General features: G+C 41.5%; 1 protein-coding gene across 1 annotated transcript in view; it reads left to right on the forward strand.

Moving 5' to 3' along the window:
- SORCS3 (sortilin related VPS10 domain containing receptor 3) overlaps nt 1-26,001 on the forward strand; it is a 621,794-nt gene that overhangs the window by 194,537 nt on the left and 401,256 nt on the right. Inside the window, exon 2 of the mRNA XM_025396833.1 lies at nt 2,591-2,658. Within this exon, the coding sequence (XP_025252618.1) occupies nt 2,591-2,658 (68 nt within the window). The remainder of the gene's footprint in view (nt 1-2,590; nt 2,659-26,001) is intronic.

Raw genomic sequence — 26,001 nt, forward strand, 5'->3', positions numbered from 1 at the left:
AGCTGGAGTGCTTAGTCAATTATGCTTCCTGCAGGTGGAGATCTGAGAGGCACTTTCTCATGGCAGCTACTGAGGGGAAGGAGGAACTAAGGAGAGTCTGGTAATATTCTCTTGGGTGGTTTATCTACAGAACGCCTGCGTCTTTGCTCATGATGCTTCCTCCGTGTAGAAACACTTCAGCACTCCCTTTAGCCAGTTAGTTTCTACTCTTTCTAGGTATTAGTTTGGGTTTCACCCTTAGGAATCCTTCCCTGACTTCTTTATCTAGTTTCTGTATTTGGTGCCTCAACAGTCCCCAGTTTTCTCTGCATTCACCACCACAACACCTATCACTCTGTATAGGAATTGCCTGCTCATTTCTTAGGTTTCTCCCCTGCTAGATTAGACTGTGAGCTTCTAGAGGGAAGAATCTGGATCTTTTATTTCTGTATCCCCCACATATAGCCCAGTGGCCAGAATATCATAGCCATTCAACAGAGGAAGAAAGGAAATGATGGAAGGAGGGAGGGAAAAAGCAGGGTGGTCCAAGCTTTGAGTAAGGAGAAGGGTTTTCCAGATCTAGTGGTTAGAAGCTCTGCTAATTAAGTGAAACTCACCCTCAGCATCTCTTTCTTCGTTCTACATGGATTTTGCACTTTTTAGAGCCATGTGCCTGGAGGCTTGATGTTGGGGAAAAAATGAAATGGTCTGACTTGCTCCTGCAGAGCCTGAGTCAGGTGGTCATTCTGATTCATTCCTAGTAGATTGGTTTTGAGCTTTTTTACTTTTTCCAGAATTTGGCATGGCCTGCACATAGGCTTCCATGCTTTTACACAGTGACTTTAAGAAAGACTTGGTATATGAAATAAGGTCAAATCAAGAGCAGAACTTTGGGGTGTGTGTGTATGTGTGTACCCTATACACCGATTCAGCAAACAAATTATCTGGCAACTTGCTAGACATTTGGTGAAGCTATGGATAAGCATATTTCCTTGTTAGTCTCTGACTTTAATAAATGAGGAAACTATTTATGAATGGGAGGGGCAAAGACCTCTAAGTGACTGTGGAGAACAATTCTTTGCATGGGTTCCTCACTTCTTGCTGTTGTGCTGTGGTAATAAGACAGGTAGCCTGGTAGAGTCTACTGTTCTACAAATAGCCATGCCACTGGTGTGTGCTATTAATACATACTCTTTGATTTGTGCTGTGGTAATAGGACAGGTAGCTTGGTAAATTCCACTATTCTACAAATAGCCATGCCATTGATGATGTTTCTTGTCAACCTTCCATTCCTCACCGCAGAGAAATTGAATGTCCCAGTCACCTTTGGCACATAATGGATCATATCCCTTGCCTTTAATTTTTTTTTTTTTTAGTTTATATAGAAGAAATGGAAATGGGGCTGATTGACCCCATGGAGTGCTGGATGAGAATAAATCTCGAAGTGAGCATTTTGTTGTTAGTTAAGTGCCATAAAAATGTTCAATATAATGGCTGATTATTTTTCTTTAATCTTAAATGGATACCTAGAATGGGAAAGTCCCATCTCGATAGCAGAAATTCATTATCTCGGAAAGAATTTAATGGTTACTGTGAAAATGAACTGGAGGAAGTTAAATTGTGGAATGGGAAGGAGCTGAAAAAAGTGAAATGAGTTGTACATTAAATTTAGATAAACACAATTATGTGTAACTGGATTATCACGCGTGCAGGCAGGCAATGTGTATTATGCACCTGCGTTTTGATTAAAATCGATTCAGGTGCACGCGCTTAGCATCCTTTTAGATGTGGAGCTGTGCCTAAGCCACTGCCCAGATGCCTGAGAGGCAGGTAGGGCAACATCTGATGGCCAAGTCCTCAGCTGGAGAAAGGGCATGGGAACAGACTGGTCAGCCCAAGATTGGGTAAGAAAACCACCAACTGGATTACAGGCAGCCTCAGTTGTCTGATACGTCCAGCTTCCTTTTGGGTTACTTAATATCAACTGATGTTAGGAAGGTGGTTGTGGAGTCCAGTGGGGTTCAATGATCTGCTTACTGTGATACATGGTCGATGGCAGATGGTATCAGGGGATGTTGGGGAAGTAGGCCTGCCTGCATTCAGGTATTTATGCTTGCTAAGGCCCTATTGATGGAAACACAAAATCTCTTTGAACCCCTTTTGTAGACAGAATCAGGCCCACTTCCCTTTTACCCTTTTAGGTCCAATTCTGTGAATCAGAGTCATCTCTGGATCAAAAGCAAGCCTATCATCTGATCTCTGGGTGGCCTTGGTGGTGAACAAAGCCAGCTGGCCTGTGTCTGACCTTGGAGGAGGACAGATGTGGAGAAACAACTGTCAATAGCCAATTAATTCCTGTTGGCATGTTTTATTTCAAATGCAAAGCACTGTCAGGATTAAAATAAATGCTACCAGTTACAGGGATGCATTAAATTAATAACTTTTTTTCCCCTTGCTTGATCCTATAATACCCCGCAACTCAATGGATAAATACTAAGCCCTCCTCTGGGTGGTAGGAGATGCATTGTATATTGTTACACAAACTAAAGTAAGCTTCCTTTTTTCCCTCCCTTTGTTCCTCTCCTCTGCCCTTATCCCCAACCCCTTGCAGGTCATACTTATCCTGACGAAGCTATATGACTTCAACCTGGGCAGCGTGACTGAGAGTTCACTTTGGAGGTAAGCGGATTAGAGATTCGTAAGGAGCCACCCTGGCTTGGCTCACGTAAGAAACGCAAGCGAAGCAGTTGGGAAGTGTGGACTGGAAGGAGCAGAAGATAGTCCTCTTCCTGGAAGCTCATGCTAATGCTCCAGGTGGAACCAACGGCCCCCACCTGTGAATTCCTTTCCTCCTCTGCTTATCTCTTTTGGAATCTGTTGCACATATATCCTGGCCCTCTCATTGCTTCTATGCTTTTGGAGTGTCTCATTCTACTTTGAAGAAGGTGGGGCCTGGCTAGAGAGATCAGATAAACATGCACGAGTAGAGCTTCTTGATTAGGAAGTCTGCTGTAGGAGGGATTCTTGTCCTGGATGTGAGTCTTGGCCAAAGGACTGTCTCCAGCCCTTTGCATCTGTAAGATGCTGTGGTTCTGGAGAAGGCAGTACCATGGGGGCAGATACACATGGGAAGAGGTACAGATACAAGTTCGCCTGATGATGTTCTGATTCCCAGGCACTTTTGCCTTCAGGGGCCCCTTGCCCCATAAAATAGTATTATAAGGTCTATTTTACCCCTGCATTGGTATAAAGACAGCTACATTAATATCATGTATTAAAACACTTGTTTCAGCCCAGTTTATTCTTTTGATTTTAAAAGTTTCTCAGGACAGGGAATGCTCATGTGTTACACACACTTACGTGTATACCTCATCACGTACATATGCACACCCATACGACCACACTGACACGCAGTCACATGGGTCGACAGTGGGTCTCATCAGCCACTGGGACTTGGTGCTTCACCCTCTCTGCTAGGTCCATGAGACTTGAGGTGTTGTTCGTTTCCTCCCATTTACCTTGCGATGTGTCAATACTGGGCAGGAAGCTGTCACAAAAAGCCATGCATCTGGCTGCATCATCATCCCTGAGTCCTGCCCTGAGGGTTTCCTGGGGTTTTGGAGCAGAGGGGACTGGGGTGTGAAATGCTTCTTCATCTGACCTGTTTGTTTGCGGAGAACTAGGCAGCTTCTCTCCAGGGAAGAGGGAGTAGTCACAGCATCTATTAAATATTTAGGGGTTAATTGCTCATATCGACTGAGGCCTGCCTTCATTTTCACAGGACGTCTAAAACCTAATTTTGCTGCTCAGTGAAAATTGGCAGATGTATAAGTAACCAGCTTGCCTCTAACAAATGAAAGCATGACTATTTCCACTCACACGGTACTTTCCAGGGAATTAGAGCCTCAGAAACCGCCCTTCAAGCCCAAGCACAGTGATGCTGTGTGATACTTTAAGCCTCATTCCTGTGGTGTCTGCTTGGTCAAATCATGAGACATGCCAGAAAATTTTATCTTTACATTGAAAAACAGCTATTCCTGCTACCCTATGTTGCAGAAAAGGTTTGACTATTTCTAGGAGCAGGCCAGGCAAGTATAGGAACCTAGGCCAGTTGCTTAATGCTAGAGGCCTTCAAGTTATGAAGGGTGTTTCTCACAATTGCAGGAGCCAGTGTATTCATCAGCATGTACCAAGAGACAGTGTATAGCTTGGTGTCTGTACGGGTACCCTGGTGTTCCATTGCCAGGATTGAAGTCCCAGTTTGTCCACCACCAAGCTGTGTAATTTTGGGCATTTTACATAATCTCTCTCTATTAGTTCCCCAGGGCTGCCATAATAATTACTTCAAACTGAGTGGCTCAAAGCAATAGAAATGTCTTCTCTCACAGTTCTGGAGTCCAGAAGTCTGAAATCAAGGTGTCATCGGGGCCATGTTCCTTCTGGAGGATCTAGGGTCCTCCTGGATAAACCAGGATGACCTCATCTTGAAATCCTTGATGACATCTGCAAAGACTTTTTTTTTTCAAATAAGGTTCATTATAGATTCTGGGAGTTAGGATGGGGACATATCTTTTAAGGGAGTTTATCATTCAATCCACTTCACTAAGTCTGTTTCCCTGCATATAAATTGGCACAGAACATGTCTTTGCTCTAGCCTCATTTTTCTTGCTATTCCTCCAACATACCACCATGCTTTTCCCGAGAGCCTTTACACTGAGATTTTTCCTCTGCCTAGTGCTCGCAGGCGACAGAGCAGACACCTCACTTCCTTCCCCTGTCTGGTCACAGGTCACCGAATCATGAGGGCCTTCCCCAGGATTCCACATTCCATCACTTGGCTACATGTTTTCCTTGATCCTTATCACCAGCTGGCATGCTAAATGTTGACTTGTTGCTTTGTTATTGTCTTCCCACACCCACTCACATCTAAGCTTGTTGAGAGAGGGAATTTTTTTCACTTTAATTCAGTGCTGTATTCTCAGCATTTAGAAGATTATTTGGCACACAAGAGGTGCTTAATAAATGCTTACTTAGTGAGTAAATTAATGAATGGGTTGTTTTAAGGATTAAGTGAAACAAATATAAAAACATTTAGTCCAGTAACTTACACATAGGAAGTGCTTACTTAATTGTAATTATTAATGATTGTCATAGCTCTGTGTTTGGATAGAGTTTTCATTCCGTTGTTGACTTTGTTTTTAAGGATCCCTTGCTGCAGAGGTGCATGTGAGGGAAATTATAAGACACCAAGGGAGTGTAGTCTGTGTTCTCTAGGAATTAGCAGAGATCTTTGAGGTTGAAGGTCGGGGGTTAGGGAGGGGAGAAGAGTGATTTAGAATGTTGTCCTTTGGGCTAGTTGGGAGGAATTGAAATACCAATTTCTATCTAGTCAAAGATATTCTTTTATAGAAAAGATTCTTCAAGCTGGGTGTCGGCACAAAGGGAGGGATGCAGTTTGGCAAGTGGGGACATGTCCCTACCACAGGGCAAAGTCCAGGTGAGGCCGGTCTGTGGGAGAGAATGTGCTGGGCCAGGTCTGGAGGGTGTGGGGATTGGCCAGGTTCACAGAAGGGGCTCAAGCAAAGGGAGTTACTCAGAGCGAGTTTACAGATCACAGATTCCATATGGTGTGCCCTTATGGGGATTTGGAAAGCTGGTGGATAATATGGGCTTTCCCTGTTGATCAATATCATGTATGAGTATATTTTTGTGTTAGGTTTCAGGAGGTTCACGGACCTGATAAAGCCCAGCTTAGGAACCTCTTGATAGAGTGTGACTGAGGAAAGGGACTGCTCCTAAACTTTCTGGGGGTTTCCTGGTTTGCTGGGACCTCACTGGGAGTCTTCTAACTTTTTACTGTCTTTCTCACACATGTTCTAAAGATCTGTATCTCCCATTCTCTTTTCCTGTACTGATAATGGTGTATTTTATAGAGCCTAGAGCAGTATGATTTCCCTTCCTAATACAGTGTGCAGAGAAAAGAAACTAAATTAAACATGCACCCTTTCAGCTTCGTGATTCGGCTTAACATGCTTAACCAAGTTGAAATTGAATTCAGTGATTCTTCTTCGGTGTTCTGTACAATCAAGAAGCCTGGAACAGCAGCTGTCATGACAAGACGACACCCCCTGTCAGGTGGCAATGTGATATAATTATTTGCCTCACTGGATTAATAATTAAGAGGCCATCTACTTCAAATAGACGAAAGACTGTTTAAAACCATTAATTTGTGTAGCAGTATCTTGTGCCCTTGTGACATTCTTTCCGGAATACCTTGGTGCTCTTCTACTGCTGGTGGCCAAGGCTCTTTCTTCACCACCACCAGGGTGGTTATGTAAATTTGTCATTTGGCACAACAGCACAACCATCTGTTGGTATCCCTTAGTCAAAAAACACTTCACCTATAACATATCATGTTTAGAAAATTAATGAGGTTGGGGACTGACTTGTTTAAAGGATGCAGGGCTTTCCCTGAGTTACGTGGGTCTTAAGGCTGAGGTTAGGAGCACTCCCTGGCTCTTGATCTGAGCCTCATTCCACAGTGTCATATAGCCATTCTCAAAAATGGAAATTTTGCAGCTATACAGACATAACCCTCCTATTTATGTCTCTTCCATTCCTAACAAATTTAGGCCATTGTCATGTGGTAGGGTGGTGCTATGGACTCAAAGGGAGGACCACATTGTCCTCATTTCCGTGAGAACAATTTATGCCCTCTGCCCTTGTGGATGCACGTGCATCCCTGCCTCACTTGGGCATTCATGATCCTCAATTAGGGAGGAAGGATGTCACTTTTCTCTGGAAGTGGAAACTCTGATAGTGCCAATCAATCCACTGCTTGAGGTTATTAAATCTTTACTTTTGAACATATGTACTGGTGAGGATTTATGTTTCTGATTGGCAGATTGCTTCTTGGACTCATTTCTGTATGTCTTGGACATGAGCCCTTGGACTAATAAACAAAAACTTTAAAGAAGTTTAAGTTACCCACTTCTGGAGGGAAATGGGTTAGCAAGCAATTCTCCAGCTTCTGCCTGTCCATCCTAAGCATAACTGTTCATCAAGGGTCCCTGACTGATCAGCTTCAGAACAAAATATACATGGTAAAGGAACTTCAGGTATGAGGTTGCCACAGGTAGGCGGTCCCCAGAGGTGCAAGGTGTCCACAGGTGTGAAGTCTGCGCAGGAGCTCTCCTCTGGCTGCTGGACTAGGGTCTTCACAGAGCTAAATGAATTTGCAGTTGTCTAGGCATGAGACGAAACAGGAATCATTTGCAAAGAATGATCCCCTTCAATTGGTAGACCTTGGTTCTTTACCTCTCTCCTCTCTTGCTTTATTGCATCCGCTCTTAGCCTTGCTTTACTGAACCCCCCCCTAGTAGTATGGGAGCCATTCTACTATTAGAAAAGAAACCAGACTGAACAGCCATTCTTCCTGTATGCCTGGCTTCAGGACGCACCATAATTGATTATGATGTATATGGAGAGTACGGATTCCCAGGCACTTCCTGCCGGAGACCTTCCATGACCCTCCTCTCTGGGTGGCAGGCTCCTCCTTTGCTCATCGGTAGCTTTATATCCTTACACCATATTGGTGATTTGTTCCTAGCCTGTGAACTTCTCAAGGGCAGGGAATGCGTGCCTTAGTTGTTTCTGGATCATTGGCAATGCTTAGCACTTTAACTATACTAAATAAGGATTTGGAGACCTCATGAAAGTTTTCAATAGCCCCAAACCAATCCCAGCACCAGCCCCGCCTTGCTGTGTCCCTTTCTATGTATTGAGTTGTCTCATACTCCTGCCACTTGGGAATTCTGTGACTTTTCATCTGGTTCACAAGCTGTTGTCTGGACCACTTATTTCCTCCTTAATTGTTCTGTCAGTGACCTTTCTTGGGGATGCTGCTTTTTTTAAAAATAGAAAATGGAGACCTTTTGAATTTATTAATTTTTTGTTTGCCAAGAAAGCCCTGATAATAATTGCTAAGACTTCCCAGAAGTTATTAGTTTACAAATTTTAATGACACTCATGATTTATTTATGCGCTTCCCTCCCTCTACAGCTGCTCACCCCAATTCCTTGGTGGAATTCCTGCTGAATCTGAGTGAATTAGTGGAAACAAAACTGCAGATTGGAATGACATTTTTTGCTAGACTGTTAATTAAAAGCCTTCCACCCTATTCGCTAGGCTCTTTATATGTGAGGTCCCGAAGGCTGGGCTGATATAAGCTGTGAAATCCTCTGTCTAAAACCGGGATGGTCTCCTATTTGCTTGCTGTAGTAATCAATCTGGTGGAAACTCCTGAATGGGTCACAGAACTTTCAATTGAACCGATATTAATTGAGCATCCGTTATGTAAGCAGCCCTGTGTTCATTGCTGGGAGATGCAAAATAAGTATGTCATGATTGCTGTCCTCAAGGAATGTTTCATTTGGTTGGAAGGTAAGATGAATGTACATGGGAAACAACAGCAGGCATATGCAATAATATATACATATCCACAAAATACAGTGCATTCTGCAATGACTGGCTGTGCTCTGGAAATGCTCATATTTTTATTATTACCACCCCACATCATTCCATAAAGAATACAAAACAATTCTAGGAATGAATCGGAGAAGAGAGCAATATGGCAAATATATTTTGTTTTGCTATTTAATATAGTATATCCTATTTTTCTATTGGGTGTGTAAGCTTCTTAAAAAGAAAGACGGCTGGGCCTGGTGGCTCATGCCTGTAATCCCAGCACTTTGGGAGGTCGAGGCGGGTGGATTACCTGAGGTCAGGGGTTCACGACCAGCCTGGCCAACATAGTGAAACCCTGTCTCTACTAAAAAATACAAAAATTAGCCGGGAGTGGTGGTGGGTGCCTGTAATTCCAGCTACTTGACAGGCTGAGACAGGAGAATCACTTGAACCTGGGAGGCCGAGGTTGTAGTGAGCTGAGATGATGCCACTGCACTCCAGCCTGGGCAACAAAGCAAGACTTCATCTCACAAAAAAATAAATAAATAAAAAGGAAAGATATTGATAGTTCCCATGGTTCCTAGAAACACCTGGTGACAGTGGGATGGCATATGTAGTGTTTAAAGGCGGTGGGTCTTGGATTCAAACAGCCTGAATGTGAACCCCAGGTCTATTGCTTACTAGCTATACCATCTTGAGCAATGTTTTAGTCTCTTTGAACCTCAGTTTACTTCTCCATAAAAATAGAAAGATAATAAAGTCTATCTCATATAGGTTTTGTGGGAATTCAGTGAAATAATGCATGGAATGCAAATGTTGTCAATGTAGTCAGTATTTAATATAATAATTATGGTTTGTTCATATACTTCAGCAGCCTCAGCCAGGCTCCAGATGACAACTGTGCTAATACCTTTAGGAGGATGGGGTACAGAACAAATCTAGACTCCTAGGCATATCATACCTGGGAATTATGCATTTCTGCTTGAGATAGAATATTCCTATCTTCCCCTTTATGTCATCATTTGTGTTTGGCAAAAGGTGAAAGTTAATGTATTTCTTGGGTTTCATACACCAGATGCTGCTGCTGCTGCTGATTTGGGGTACAGGATGCAAAGTACAATCTGATTTTCAATTTCTTCACCATAGTGTTAACTCGGTCTTTATTGGTTTCCTTTTCATATAACTTTTGGAGGCTCTAAGCCCATGGAAGAGCTTTGCTGTCTCCCAAGTAATTAACATGGAAGGCAGGGTCGGGCCATGCATGTTTCTCAAACTTGTTGCATCCTCAGAATTACTTGTAGAACATGTTAAATATCTAAATTTATGGGCCCTACCCAAGAGATTTCAATTTAGTAAGGTTGGTCGTTATGCAGGAATTTATTATTTCAAAAGCTTCAGCTAGGTGCGGTGACTCACACTTACAATCCTAGCATTTTGGGAGGCTGAGGCAGGCAGATGGCTTGAGCTCATGAGTTCGAGACCAGCCTGGGAAACAAGGTGAAACCTCATTTCTACAAAAAATGTTAGAAAATTAGCCAGGCGTGGTGGCATGTGCCTGTAGTCCCAGCTACTGGCGAACTGAGACAGGAGAATCTCTTGAACCTGAGGAGGTCGAGGCTGCAATGAGCTGAGATCAGCCACCGCACTCCAGCCTGGGTGACAAAGTGAGACCCTGTCTCAAAAAGAAAATAAAAGCTCCTTGGTTGATTCTGGTCCTAGGTAGGATTGGGAACCACTGAACTCACCCAAGGAAGCTTGGGTTCTAGTCCCACCTTTGTTACCAACCAATCAGATTACTCATGCCATCCTTCTGTTTCTTCACAAATAAAGGTATTAGATGAAATGATATCTCGAAACGCTTTCAACTCTGAGTCCACAGTCTCTGCTATACTGGGAAGTCAAACAGGAAGCCCACACAGGATTTATGATACCCAAAAGATATCTTTCTTGAGCTAACAGCACTGCTTCTGAGCACAGCCACCTTCCTTTATAAAATCTGCTGGTGAAGTTGCAATCCAAGTGTCAATAAAATAGCATACTCTGCTAACTTGCTGTTCACTGATGGATATTATCCAGTTGGCAGACATTAGCCAGAACACCTGTCCAAACTGCTTGGTTTAAATTCATTAAACACAGGGAGCATCATACAATCTATGAAAGTCTTTGTTCTGAAAAGAAAAATAGAATGAGAAATGAGTTTGCTCTAAATATTGGGCCCTCAGACATCTTACTTTGCTAGAGAATTGAGAAATGAGAACACTGGAGAAGCAGATCTGGATTACAGATTTAATGTTTTCCTATTTATTATGGGAAAGAGGGCTTCTTTTTATGGCTCCGTCTTTTTTCTTCCACTAGGCAGGACCACAGCATGCATAAATCTTGATTTTTGTCCAGTGGCTGAGAGAATGTAACACTTTTGTATGGATTGTGTCTGTGGATTGTTATTTTATGTTGTTTTCCCTTTCCTCCAAATGCAGTACCATTTTATCACAATCATAAATAACCCTGCCATTTGGATAAAGGGTGTGAAATTCTGCCCATCCCTGTCCACAGCCTGAGCTCCCTCTCATTTTCTCAGCAGTCAATTCATTAGCCTTCTAATGAAGTTAATAAGTGAACAGGATCAGACAGTTCCTTCTAAAATAACATTTTTAAGTGGATGCATTTCCTCGCCTTCTAAGGTAGGCCTTAATTTATTTCCCTGCCAGATGGCCATGTGTGTGAGACTATGATAGGTGGGCCCTTGGAATGTGGTTTGAAGCCAAAAAAAAGGAAAAAATTTCAACTCACACAGAGCCTATCTATTTTCAAATTTATAGGAGAGCGATTTGACATACCCCATTCCTGCTTATATATATAACGACTATAAAGATTAGGTAGTCAAACTTTCATAGTTACTTTCTCATCGTTTGGTGGCCAATTACTTTATTGGACATAGTCTATAAATGTCATTAGGAGGTTTCTAGCAAATTCCCTTTAAAGACCACTGCCCTAGACATTATTTGGGGGAAAATATGTAAACTGGTAAAAGACCTTTCCTGTTACACGTCTGTGAGATTTCTTTATAAGAATCACTGAACTTAGGAAGTTTTTTTATATGTTATTGTTGCTTCCAAATGTTTTGTGCCCAACTTAAAGCTAAAGCTGCGCTGTCTTCCAATACATAAGGTTTATCTTGTAAAAGATCCCCCCCTTCACTGTTACTATTCTCTTAAACTTGCATACCATTTTTAGTCATTGTCCACATAAATACAGGACAGTTCTCATATTTCTGGGAGAAGTGGAAGGCCTGTGTAATTGAACATTCCATTTTGCAGATGGATTGTCTGATGTCCCTAGTGGGTTGGTGGTCAGTCTGGGACCCCAGTCTGGATCTTCCAGTTCTCAGCAGCCCCTCGTTCTTGCTGTCATGTTGGTAAGCATGCTTTCCTGGCCTTACAAATTTGGCAGCCATTCATGTTTCATGTGAGATCTATGGCTGAGGGACTACTTTTGGGACTAGTAGTTTCCTTGGATATTTGCCTAAGTGATTTTCAATTCAGGTGGATTATGAGAATCACCTGGGAAATTTAAGAAAAGTCAGTTTCCTGGGCCTTACTCTAATCCCACTGAATCAATTTCTGGGGTCAGGATCCATGAACTTACAGTTTTAAAGAACTCCCCTCTTGATTCTGATGTGCCATTGATCTAAGGCACTTTATGGCCATCTTTGCTTCTAAAATGTCATTTGCTTCTAAAGTTGTTTTGGGTAACTCACCCGCAGCATACCACCTTTCCCTCTACCCATCTTTCTTCCTTCTGGCTCAGACTGATGAGCGTAATCATTCATGCGGAAATCCATAGTTGCACCCTCCTCCTTTATAATGACAACCATAAAGGTTAATAATTGGAATGTGCTCTGGCACTTACTAATGAGCTCACATTCTGTCAGCATCAGGGCTGTTTAATTGGGCAATTAACACTGATCTTAGAGAGTGGTGCCACAAGAGAGTGGTCATGAGGTGCTGCTCCCCTGGAGTTGTGCTTGAGATAAGCCTTATGAGGGTGAGTTGGCCGTCAGGAATCTAGGTTCTGGTGAGGATCAGAGGACACAAACACTGGGGAATAGACCGGGCACAGTGGCTCATGTCTGTAATCCCAGCACTTTGGGAGGCCAACACGGGCAGATCACAAAGTCAGGAGTTCAAGACCAGCCTGACCAACATGGTGAAACCCCGTCTCTACTAAAAATACAAAAAGTTAGCTGGGCATGGTGGTGGGCACCTGTAGTCCTAGCTATTCAGGAGGCTGAGGCAAGAGAATTGCTTGAACCTGGGAGGTGGAGGTTGCAGTGAGCCAAGATTGCGCCACTGCACTCCAGCCTGGGTGACAGAATGAGACTCCGTCTCAAACAAACAAAAACAAAACAAAACAAAAACTGGGGAATAGTTTCCAGGTACCGTTTGAAGGCTTTCTATTCATAAAGATTTTTGATTGCAAGTAACAGAAACCATTGCTAACTTAAGCAACATACAAGATTTGTTGGAAGAATACTGGAAGTGCTCAACATTTGGAAGAAGAGATGAGCAAAAAAACCCCAGCAGTGACAAAATTCTAGGAATCTCCAGCAACCATAGCAGCTGGATGTCATGGATTTACACTCTGGTGAGCTGCTATCAGATGACAACTGCCTCCTTTGAGGTTTAAATTCCTGGAAGAGAAAATGGAAGAGACCACTTGGGTCAAGGAATCAAAACTTTAACTGTATTCGGTAGGTAAGAGTTCCCTGGCCCAGCTGGCCCCTTTGTTCATCTCTATGCCTAGAGAGGCCAGGATGATCAGCAGCAGGGCAGGACAGGGTTCTGGGAATACCAGACATCACAGATACCATGTTTCCTGATGGATTCTAGTGTACAGATAACTTAAATATGTACAATTTTAAAGAACATCCCTCCAATTATAATATTTATTTAAGAGGCCATCAGTTATTATGTGTCAGAGAATGTGCTAGGAGCTTTACTCATAAAAATACCACTTGTAAAAACCTTGCAAGGGTTTTACCCCATATTGGTGGATGATGAACCCGAGGTTCTTACTGACAGTAGGCAAAAGAGATGAAGTTTGACCTCAGGTCTGTAAAATGCCAAAATCCATGCTTGTCTCACTTGCCCCTGACTGTCTCCCCAAATAGCTTTTAACTCCCAGTTTAGTTTGTGAACATTGTCTCAGCCCTGGACATGCATTTCCACAACTGTTCTCCTGAACCTTAGACAGTGTACCAAAGTTTTAACAGTAGGGTCTTCATAAATGAAGATGATATGATTGGCCCGATATAATCTCTACAATTTTTATTTCTTGTAATGCCTCCCTCCCAACCCATCCCCCCACCAAGAGATGCAAGTAGAATGCTCTTAATCATTCACAAATTCTCCATTCCTGTTAGGAAAGGTGGTGGGTGATTATAGAAAATTGTCTGGGATGAGTGTGCCATTTGTGTTCACATGTTTTGAATGCAAATTTTACTGATATAACTGAATATTCACAGGCATTCTAAGAAACAATACAAAGAAGATACTGTGTATACTTTACTCAGTCCCCCTCAATATTTTGCAAAACTACAATATAATATCACTCTAGGATATTGACATTGATATAATCCACCAACATTATACAGATACTCTAAGGTTTAGTTGTACCCATTTTTTTTGTGTGAGTTTGTGTGGGGGTGTAGGGGAAGGTAGGTTTGTCTCTCCGCCCTCATAGTTATGATGCTGAAATACTCCATCACCACAGGAATCTTTCATCTTGCCATTTTATAATCACACCTACCTCCCTCACCCAAAACCCCTAATTGCTAAACCCTGGCAACCACTAATCTGTTCTCCATTTCTAAAATTCTATTATTTCAAAAATGTTATAGGATCATACAGTATACAATCTTTTGAGATTGCCTTTTCTCACTTTTCTTCATTTAGCGTAATTCCCTGGAGATTCATGAACTTTTTTTGTGTATCAATAGTTCCCTTTTATTGACAAGTAGTAGTCTAGGGTATGGACGTATGACAATTTGTTTAACCATTTACCTGTTGAAGGGCATTTGGGTTGTTTCTAGTTTTTGGCTATGGAAAATAATGCTGTTCTGTACATTTGAATACAGGTTTTCATGCAAACATGTTTTCATTTTTCTGGAATAAATGCATGTGAGTGCAATTTATCCTACCCTCCTTGAATTGCTTTTGCCCCTTTGTCAAAAATCAGTTGTACATATTTATATGGGTCTATTTTTTTGCTCTCCATACTGTTTCACTGGGATGTGTCCATTCCTCTGCCAGTACCATCCTCTTCATACTGTAGTGATATGGTAAGCCTTAATGTCAGGCAGAATGATTACTCTCACTTTATTCTTCTTTGTTTTAACTGTTCTAGGGCCTCTGCTTTTCTATATATATTTTGGAAGACATTTGTCTCTGTTTGCCAGAATCAAAACCCTGGTGGGGTTTTGATAGGAGTTTTATTAAACCTACAGGGGAATTTGTGGACTACCGACATCTTTAGTATATTGAGTCTTTGAATCCATGAACATGGTGGTACATCTCTTAGGTCTATGATTTCTTTCATCAGCATTTTATAGTTTTCACTATATAAAATCTATATGTATTTTGTTAAGTGTACACTTATTTAAGTATTTCACTTTCTTTGGAGTGATTGTAAAAGATATTGTTTGCTTAATTTCAGTTTTCACATATTTATTGTAATTGACTAGAAAATGAAATGGGATTGTCTTTTGTGTGTTGACTTTATTTTCCCAAGACCTTGCTCAACTCATTTGGTATTTGCTTTTGAGTGTGTGTGTGTGTGTGTGTGTGTGTGTGTTTTGAGACAGGGTCTTACTGTATCACCCAAGCTGGAGTGCAGTGGTGTGAACATGGCTCACCACAGCCTTGACCTCTTAGACTCAAGTGGTCCTCCTTCCTCAGCCTCCTGAATAGCTAGGACCACAGGCACGTGCCACCATGCCTGGCTGATTTGTAATTTTTTTGTAGAGATGGAGCCTTGCCATGTTGTCCAGGCTGGTCTTGTACTCCTGGGCTCAAGTGATCCTCCTGCCTTGGCTTCTTAAGAAGTGCTGGGATTACAGGCATGAGACACCATGCCCAGCCATGCTTTTGAATGTTTATTGTGAACTCAGCATGGTGCTAGGCATATTTTGAATGCACCAGGAAACAGAGTGAAGCTCTCTAATGAGGGATGTAAACCTGTTTGACTCTACTCAGACCATGTATTAGTATAATTCATTTAATGAGACCTACTGTGTACAATATCTTTTCTAGGCACTGTGGGCCATATGACAATGTAGAAAAGATTTTCCCTTCCAGGTTCCCCTAACTGGTTGGTCTGTCTCTCTCTCTCTCTCCATATATATACACACATATATATATAATCAATTAGAGGCATATATATAAATTAGATGTATATATTTATATATATATAAAGAAAGATAAAGAGAGAAAGCAATAGAAAGGGAGAGAGAGAGACCATTGTTACATGATATTATGATAGTATGTTATAGGATTAGATGCTATTCTGTAATAATAACTAATTTATATATATGCCTCTATATTTATATGTATACATAAATATATACATATAAATGCATGTATTTATATGTATTCACATGTATATATAAATATATATAAATATATATGTATATTTATAAATATATACGAACAATTAGAGGCTATATATAAATTATTTCTTGCAGAATATCATATAACAGTGGTCTCTCTCTCCCTTTCTATTGCTTTCTCTTTTCCTTTATCTCTACCTCTATATATACCTCTAATTAGATATATATAGTATATAATATACATATAATATACAAACATATATTAATTATATAAATATATAATATATATTAATTTATATGTAAATATGTAATATATATTATATATAAATAAATTAGAGGTGTATATATAGAGAGAAAGATAAAGGAAGAGAGTGATAGAAAGGGAGCGAGAGACCACTGTTATATGATATTCTGTAAGAAATAATAACAGAATTTTAAAACAAAGGCATGAGAGAGAGAAAGATATTAATTCTGGCTTTGAGGGATCAGAGGATGCTTAGCCAGGAGCAGAATATGAGCTAGGCTTTGGAGGGGGAGAAAGACTTTGATGAGTGGTGTGAGGGGATGGGCATGCTAGATAAGGAGTCTAGTTAGATTAAATTCAGGAGGAGAGAATGTTCAGGGAAAATCTGGCAAATGATCGGGAGGCAGTGGAGTGAAATTGTGAATGCAGTTCAGGGAAGGTGACCCAAGGAGGAAGCTGGCCAGACAGTGAAAGCCACATAGTGGAAGCCTTTGGTGCCCAACTGAGCAGTTTGGAATCTTTTCTGTGGGGTAGAGAGGAAGGAGTAAAGGTTGTAAGCAGATATTGTAGAAGAATTGCTGTGTTTTAGAAAGATATGTTTAGCAAGGATGATTTAGTATGGGGAGAAATTGTAAGCAGGGAGGAACAGTTTGCACAATGTCATGACATTCTTATTGCTTTCACCCATTCATTTATTCTTTAATTAATTTATGTATTTATGTGTGTGTTTGCTTGTGTGCTTTTTCATCTGCCAGCCCCTGTAGAATGTCCAATGATCTGATGTTCAGTGCATCCAAAACAAGGAAGGCAGGAAGTCTTAAGTTCACAGCCTCCTTGTTTAGGGGAAACAAAAACTCTTTCCCCCCCCAGAATCTCTGGCTTTCCATTGTATAAACATGAATCCTACACCATTGGGGTTAGGTATGCTGACTGGTGTCACTGAGGTGAGGGGCTATCAGGTACCAGGCTTTACTGGCTTACTCTACCCAGAGAATGTAGAGGATCCCTATGGAAACTCGGCCTCTTGTAATGGTGGCGCAGAGGATAAAGGACGTGATGTGACTTTTTAAACTTACCCCGTTTCATTCCTCAGTGAGGATCCGGGTGGTGGGTGGGGGAGAACTGTAACTGCAAACTGAAGAATTTGGAACTGGACCTAATTCTGATTTATTTTGAAACTTTGATGCTTCATATTGGCATCCTCTTCAAACACGTCTGCCTCAATGCTCTAAGCCATGAAAATTGAGATGCTAAAGAGTTCATCTGTGAAATGAAACAATGAGTTTCCAAAGCTCTAAATTTTTCTCTTTTGTGAATATTTAAATTCTTGTATAATAATTTCACTAATAAAAAATATTTTTCCAAAGCTTGAAAAATGAAGAGTACTGTTAAAAAATACCAACCATCTGAATTCCATTCAAAATCATTGTTATGTTTTGGCATATGCATACTTAATACATATATATATTTTTACCCATGTATCTTTACATAATTGAGATCCTCTTGTATAAACAGTTTTCTTACTATTTTTATATAATGTTTGACTAAAAGTTTGTGTGTTATCAAAATATTTGGCAAAAATAATTTTAATGTTTATATAATAGTGTAAGTTCCATAATTTACTAAAGTATTCATCTCTTTTGGAGATTTAGATGTTTTACAGTTTTTTGCTACTTGAAAAAAATTTTTTCTGATGCATATCTATATACTTAAATCTTTGTTTTTATATGCATTTTAGAGTTTTTTTCCTTAAGATAGACTTCTAGGGGATGAATTTTAAGATTCTTAGCATATATTGTCAGATTGATTATGAGAAGTGTACATTTATAAAAAAAAGGCAAAAAAGAAGTGTATGTTTCTTAGACTCTTATGCTGGAAAAGCCAAACTATGAAATTAAAAGAGAAAAATTCACTTAGTTGCAGCCTGTATGTGTGTATGTGTGTGGTGTGTGTATATTGCACACATGCATTTACATACTTTAGGGTATTAGTATGCCTAAAAATATTGTAAAATTATGAGAATAAGACTTGGATAATGAAATCTCTGGAAATCATGCATCTCCAGACTCAAAGAAGAATGTGTCTCTCCTGCTGACTGAAAATATCCAGGCCCGTCTGATCTGATAAAATGAAAACAACAACAGCAGCATCAATAATAATACTTGCTTTCACTTACCGAGTACCATGTGCCAGACAATGATTGAAGTGCTTTACATATGTTTAACTCATTGCTATAATGAACCAGATAAAAATAGGTAAGCACTGTTATCCCCATTTTACAGCTGAAAAACCCGAGGGGCAGAGAGCTTCAGTAACTTCCCTGGCATGCTTACTAGGTGGTTGAGCTGTGATTTGGATCTAAGCCCTCTGAATCTAGAGCCTGTGCACTTGACCCTCTGCAAGATAGTCCCTGAATAAGACCTGGCCTCAGTTGGAGGTTGTCATTGGGGTTCCCAACAGTCTCAAATCTACAGTCCCCTCAGTGGAAGACCCAGGTGCAATGCCTTATGTGAAGGATGAAGAGTAGGATGCTCTTCCTCCTGGGTGAGACCCAAGACTCTTCCAAATGCACTGTCTGTTATGGTTTCATCAAGGGAGGTGTGTGGAAGGGTCCAGTCTCCTTCCTTTCTGTAAAGGTTTGGAACAGGTCTCAACTCCCCCTCAGTTCCCTTAATAACTACTGAGGGACTTGTCAAACAGAAGCTTACGTGTTCTGTACCTGTCATACCTGTTACGTGTACCTGCTTAATGTGTACACCCTTGTGAATCTCTGTACAGAGAGGTGAAAAGCATGCTCTCTGGCCCATACCACCTGGGTTTGAATCCCAGTTATGCCACTTTCTAGCTGTGCACTTTAGGCAGTAACTCCTCTGGGCCTCACTTTCTCATGTCTAAAGTACAAGTGAAAACAGCCGAGCAGCTGAGTGGACATCCTGAGTTAATAATGGTAAAGCATTGGAACAGTGATGACTCCCTTAGCACTTGTTCCGCCTATGAGGGCTTGCATCAATTTCTGTCAGGCTTGCTCTGCTTTTTGTCCTAATCCCTCAGGACTCCAGTAAGGTCTCATGGCTTCGGGCAGTCATTCTCGTGTTTCCGCACACCCTCAACACATGCCTCCCCTGAGCCTACTCCTTTGGTGCTTACCCCGGTGTGGAGGCAGCCTCTGATCAAATTCTCTCTGAAGTGTCAAAGGGAAAGCATGGAGAGTGAAACGGCAGGACATCACCCAGTGGGAGGATCAGGGAGGATGTTCCCAGGGGCGCCAGCCTATTAGGGCAACTATAACACAGTAACACTGGGTGCTTCAACAACAGAAATGTCTCACCATCCTGGAGGCTAAGAGTCTGAGATCGAGGTGCATGGTTGGTTCCCTCTGAGCATGCATCTCCCCAGCTCCTGGTTATTTGCTGGCAATCTTTGGTGCACCTTGGCTTGTAGAATCATCACCTTACCTCTGCCTTTATCTCTTCATGTGTGCCTGTGTCCAAATTTCCATTTTATGAGACTACCAATCCTATTGGATCAGGAGCCCATCCTACTGCAGTATGCCCTCATCATAACTAATACATCTACAACAACTTTGTTTCCAAATAAGGTCACATTCTGAGGTCCCGGGGTGAGTTCAACAGGTGAATTTTGAGGGGATGGGCACAATTCAAGTCATAACATTGTGGAAGTGCCCAGAGCTGAGGCTGAAGGATGAGGAAGAATTAACCAGGAGCTGAAGGGTTGGGGAAAAGAAAGTCCAAAATGGTACATGGACCACAGGATCTTTGCACAGGTCTGACTGGAATCTTTCAATAGTCCGCGCTACCGTTAGTGTGGCTTTTCAGGGAGCCAGAGTAAGTCAAGAGTGGTCCAGAGTATGGGAGGTGGCAGAGGACAAGCCTTGTGGAGTCTTGTCAGCAATTTTTAGCAGTTTAGGTTTTACTTTGGGCACAGTGGGAAAGCATTTTAAGCAGATAAGTGACATTTAGTGAATGTTCCCAAAATTTATTATAAAATTTTTACTTTATTACTGATTTTTTTTAGAATAAAACTTTTTTCCTCCATTGTGTCCTCCACTTGTATTTCTTCATATGCACTTTTCATATATTTTGTAGTTTGTCTCTTGGGGACTTGTTTTATCATTTGTATGTGTTTTCAAATATAATGCGTAAACTGAATTGTATGTGTTTTTAAATATAATGCATTGTGGAATCAGATGCCCATATTCCCCTCATTCAGTTTTTTTCCCTGTTATCATAGTATTGTTTTTCATAAAGTAAGGGATCAAGAAGTATTATTTATGTTTTGTAAATCGAATCTGCAAAAATCTTAATTTGTAAAAGTTACATTCCTTCTTAGATTTATTTTTTAAGATTGAAGAGTTCCCACCTTTTAAATCTATTCTTACACTGCAGCAAATTCATGCTTGAGATGGGAAATGTGTGCTAAAAATTGTCGAGGAAGCTGTGACATTCATTTGGGGAAACATCTGCTTGTTTTGTGCTCAATTATCTCATCAAATCCTCCCCAAGTAGGTACTGTTATACTCTTCCTTTTTGCAGAGGGGGAAGCTGAGGCTTTAATAAAATATGTAAAATCTGCTGAGAGACATACAGGTGGATTTGGATGATAAACACAAATGGGCAGGCCCTGTTCATAACCAAGGAGTTTCTCAGCTGGAAGCTTTTAGTGGTTTCTTGGGTGGCTTCCACCGTCTCGCTTCAGAGCTTGGAACCCACTTCTCAGAGGGAAACTAGGAATATCCCTAGGAGAACGCATGCCTCTGTGGAGCTGTTCTAGCCAGGCTACTGCCTCGCTTTCAAACATCCCTGCCTTTACTGATGCCATGTCTTGCTCTGGAATTTCTTCTTCTCTCCTCTTGCGCATTTTTAGGACCTAGCATGTGTTCTGTTTTCCCCCATAGCTGTTCTTGAGCATCCTAGCCCAGCACCCTCTCACTTCTTCCTTTTAAGTCCCTTAGAATCTGCTTTTCTACCCACTCATCTGTTCTTCTTGATCTTTTTGAGGTTACCCATAGCACCTGGCTGTGTTGTATGTGCTCAGTAACTGTCTGTTGGGTAGACAGAGGAGCAGGATCCATTTGAGTCTCCTTGATCTTGAGGTTAGGAGTCTGTTGAAAACCTGCCTGGGTCTAGCAGCTGTAGGTCTTCCAAGTGTCAGGTAGCTTCCTATGGACACTTGGTTGTTGGTACCTGGTCTGCTCCTATCCCTAGCTTTGCAGTGCCGGTGTTTTCTGCTCTGTAGTGTATCTTGCGTCACAGCTAGATGGTATAGGATGGAGAGATGGATATTTTGGAATGAGGGCATGTGCTGGAGACTGGCCAATGATGACTGAGAATGGCACACATAGAAGGCCACAATTGTCAAAACTCACTGGCTGTTTTGAGGCAGTTGCCAGATTGCCTGTCAGGGTTGTCAAAAGGGACATTTCCAGGAGATCTGAGGACAAGTAAGGGCAATATGTGCTCAGGGGCAGTTATCATAACTGCTAGCATATATTGAACATCTACTGTGTGCCAGGAATGGGTACTTTTTAATATTATCCTAATCTAAACCTCCTGATGGCAAGATGTTTAGGAAAGTGCTGGGTCTGAAATGAGCTGAATATGATACTTTGAGTATATAGGGATGTAGTATGGTTTTCTGGCTTTGCTATCTTGCCCAGAGGTGTCAGAAATTGTTACATGTTTATAAAAGCCTTAAAATTTTTTAAAAAAGATTTTTCTCTGCTAAGAACCCATGGGAGTAAGGGAGAGCTTAGTGTTATTACAACCACAGCCCTGGATCTCCAATGTGCATGACCTCCCTGGGGTGACTGGACGAATATGGTCTCAGAGGCCCCATCCAGCCTTAGGCATCTTAGGAAGCCTCAGTGACCTTTTTATGTGCATTGGCGCCAAACCTACACTTAGTCCCTTCAGGGTTCAGCTCCCTGCCATTGCCAGTGTATACCTGAAGTGGTGCCTGGTTAACACAGCTTGTCCATAGGGTCTCACTGGGTGATATTCTCTCCCTTGCATGGTCTCTTGGTGTGCTGTGATGGGCAGCATGGGCCAGTGAGTGCTGGTCCAGTTGAGTGCTCCAAGGTCTTTGCATCAGAGACATGCTTGGACCTATTAAACACAATTTAACACTATTAAAGCGTGAGTGTTAAGGTGAATATACCAAGTTTATATAGACCCAGGAGAGCAAGTAGTGGGGTGATAATGTGAGATACTGCAAGAGGACCCACATCACCAAAGGCAAACTGGTGTTCTTTCAATCTCTTTAGAACAAACCAAGCTTTTCCTGCCTGGGGACTTCACACCTGTCTGAAATATTCTCATTCTTCTCCCTACCTTCCCCTGGTCCCCCAGCCAATCACATCTTTCACAGGACTGGTCTTTTTAAATCTTTTATCTCTTCAATTTAAGTATCTCTTCCCCAGAGAGGTGTTACCTGGCCATCCTGTCTAAGAGAGGTTTCCAGGCTGGTTAGTCTCTCAGTCCCTTGTTGAGCACTTGTTATAATAGTACCACTTGCAGTCATTTTATTTTTACAGCTTATGTAGGGGTTACTTATTTATTTCACTACTGTTTCCCCTTCCCCACGAAACAGATTTATTGAGAGCAGGGATTGTGTTTGTCTCACACAGCATGGTACCTCAGTGCCTAGTGCTGTGTTTGGCACATAGGAGGATCTGTGTGAAAGAAGGAAAGGGAAGGAAGGAAGACAGGAAAGCAGGAGGGGAGGCTGGAATCCACAGACAGTAGCCAGGGCATACAGGACACGAGATGTTCACTTCCCTTGGATGGCAAATCTTGACCTGACCCCTTGTGAATCTCTTCCTTTTTGAACTTTCTCAGCTAGATCACTGACATTTCATGCTATAAGTCATCAAGTCTCCTCTACAAATTTTAGGAATGAAGAAAGTGAGACTCTCAGAAGGGAAATGACTTGCTTAACAATCCTGTATTAGGGAAAGAGGTTGGCCCAGAACTAAAACCAGAATACTTTCAGACAGGAAAGCAGACACCCTCAAAAGATCTTCAAGAGTCCAGTATTTAGCAGTTTGTGAGTAGATGCTTTGCATTTATTGATGAAGCACAGAGAAGTAGGAAAGTTAAGACAAAGAAAATCAAATGCTGGGCTTTCACCCAGGACAAACCTGTGAGTCTGAAAAGCCGTTCTCCAAGAGGGACCTTAAAGAAACATGGATTTTTTTCTTCATGTGAAGCTACAAGCTGAGCACAATGTATCTGACAATAAAAAACCAGGCTGTGCCTTAGAACAGGTTTGTGGGTGGGAGGCTCAGCCTTTGCGAGGCAGTACGTCACTCACAGAGGCTGTTTGCAGTACTCTGTCCTTGGTGATGAGTCTTCATGGGAAGGAGGTATGTAGGGGTCAGAGAATAGTTCTCTGTCTGTTCCCCATGTTCATTAGCTTGTGGTTGATGTATTATCCTTGAAATTTGAAAAGGAAACGAGAGAAGAAATGCACATAGAACAGAGCTGAAAAGTGAACCAAAGAGGAAAAATGTATCAGAGACAAGGGGCATGATTGAGGTGGTTCTTTTTGAGGAAGCGAAGTGACGTTCGACTTAGTTTCCATGTTCAGGTACTTGAGGGTTGGAGGTCTGAACAAGAAGAAATGGACAAAGATTAAGGCATGGGAGATGAAGTTTATGTAACAGACGTTAATGATTATTATGTTGGAAAGCTAGCAGGATGGATATGTAAAATATATATAAAAAGATAAGCATTTCTGAAAAGCAAATTGTCTTTGTTGACTACCCTTAAAGAACAGAGTTATCAGATTTAGGGATCTATGAATTTTTTTTTTTTAGAAAAGCCAGAGTTGGAAACTATTCATCAGGACCATCAGTAACTATTATGTTACACTTTGAGTCCTTCAAGTTAAAAAAAAAACCTAGGTACTTCTTAGGCCACGTGAAAGTAATTTTGGTGCTTGGAGAAATCAGATTTTGAAAACTAGATGCCTCAGTTATCAGCTGTAATTCATATGCAAATTATGTTACCTCTTTCATCCTCACATTAATGTCCTCCATCTGGAAAGTGGGGACAAAGTTTACCACGGGATTAATTTGGACATTCATTGAAATTTAAGTGTCTCTTATATGTAAAGTGTTCATTCATTGTGCTTTCCCATGTTTTCTCTCAACAGTTTGGAAAAGGTGGCCTTAATACTTGTGGAGTTCATATTTTATGGTTCACTTTTTAAAATTTGTTGCGGATAATCTCTTTTGGGGTATGTCAATTTTGGACAGTCACCCATCACACTGGTTCTGTATAATTTTTAATAAGAGCAGGAAGAATTACAGTTTAGGAAGATTTTCTTGGGTTGTCTAGAGTCACTGAATAGCATTCTTATAAGATGCTCTCATATCCTTGTTTTATTCTCATTAAAGGGATTCATTCCTAGAAGCCTACTGTGGCCTAGACACCATGTGAGGAACTAGGGATTCCTGGGGTAGGGACAAGATAGACCATGTCCCTGCTTACATGAAGTGGACAGACTAATGGGGACAACAGACAGAAGTACACAATAAGCCAGGTAATAACTACATGTGGCTAGTGCTGCAGGGTGGTGTGGAAGGAACTGGGTGGACATGAGAGAGGAGAGGAGGGGGTGCTTTTATTAAAGTGGTCAGGGGAGAACTCACTGGAAGCAGGGCTGGGATTAGGGTGAGGAAAATGAGATGCCCAGTGTACAATATTTAAGGAGGCATTCACTCTTAGGGTCCTGCAAGTGCCTCCTTAAAATTTTGCACCCTCTATGCCCTGCTTGCTTGCCTCATCCTAGTCCCAGACCTGCCTAGGAGGTGACATGAGTTGGGACCTCAAAGGTAATGAGGATACAGGCCTTCAAAGGCATGCATGATCATCAGCTAACCAAGTGAGTGAAGATAGTGTTTGCTGTGGCTCATTTCAATGTGGTACAAAGATATCTGTGTAAATCCTGTAATTGCCAAAATTGACCCATCAATGTTAAAGACCCTTTTTAAGCAGATCATTTTCTTCCTTTTACACAGCCATCAAATGCAGCACTAATGAGAGGTGGTATTCATCTTGTTTTACAACCCTGAGCTTCTCTATATTCATTAGCATGCAGGAATCTGACTCCCTGTGATTCCTAGAAACAGGGGCCCCTATCCTTGCTTCATATTTTCATATACAATTGTTTTTAATTGCTGAGGAGCCTCATGGCTCAGCCCAGGTGGTTCCGTTTCCACCTTCACTCTGACTTCAGAATGCTTCAGGGGTCTGCTCTCTGACTAAGGGAGAATGTCTTGGCTGCCGTCTTGGAGAAATGTCTCTTTATAAATAACATGTGCAGCTATAGACTATTAATTAAAAACACATCAACAATATTAACACATCATTGAGAAACAACACATGGCAAAGTTCCAAAACTATGAGCAAAGTTCTAACTCCCGAGCAATGCGTGATATATTGTTCTTTCTAATGTGGTCTGTAAGACAGCTTACCTGACAAAATCTCACACTACTGAAAAGCTGTGTTCTCATGGGACAACTCACCTCCCATGCTTCATGTAGGTTTTCAGAGATGCTGACGTACATCTTTCATTTCAGATAGAGACCCCCTTAATCAAGCTAGTCCATACTCATGGCTTCCAGGCCAGGTTTTGTTCAACTAATCCAGTGATAGTTCCCCTGGCTCTGTTTTCCTGATGG

The sequence above is a fragment of the Theropithecus gelada genome, chromosome 9 (genome assembly GCF_003255815.1).
Source record: "Theropithecus gelada isolate Dixy chromosome 9, Tgel_1.0, whole genome shotgun sequence".
NCBI classification, from domain to species: Eukaryota; Metazoa; Chordata; class Mammalia; order Primates; family Cercopithecidae; genus Theropithecus; species Theropithecus gelada.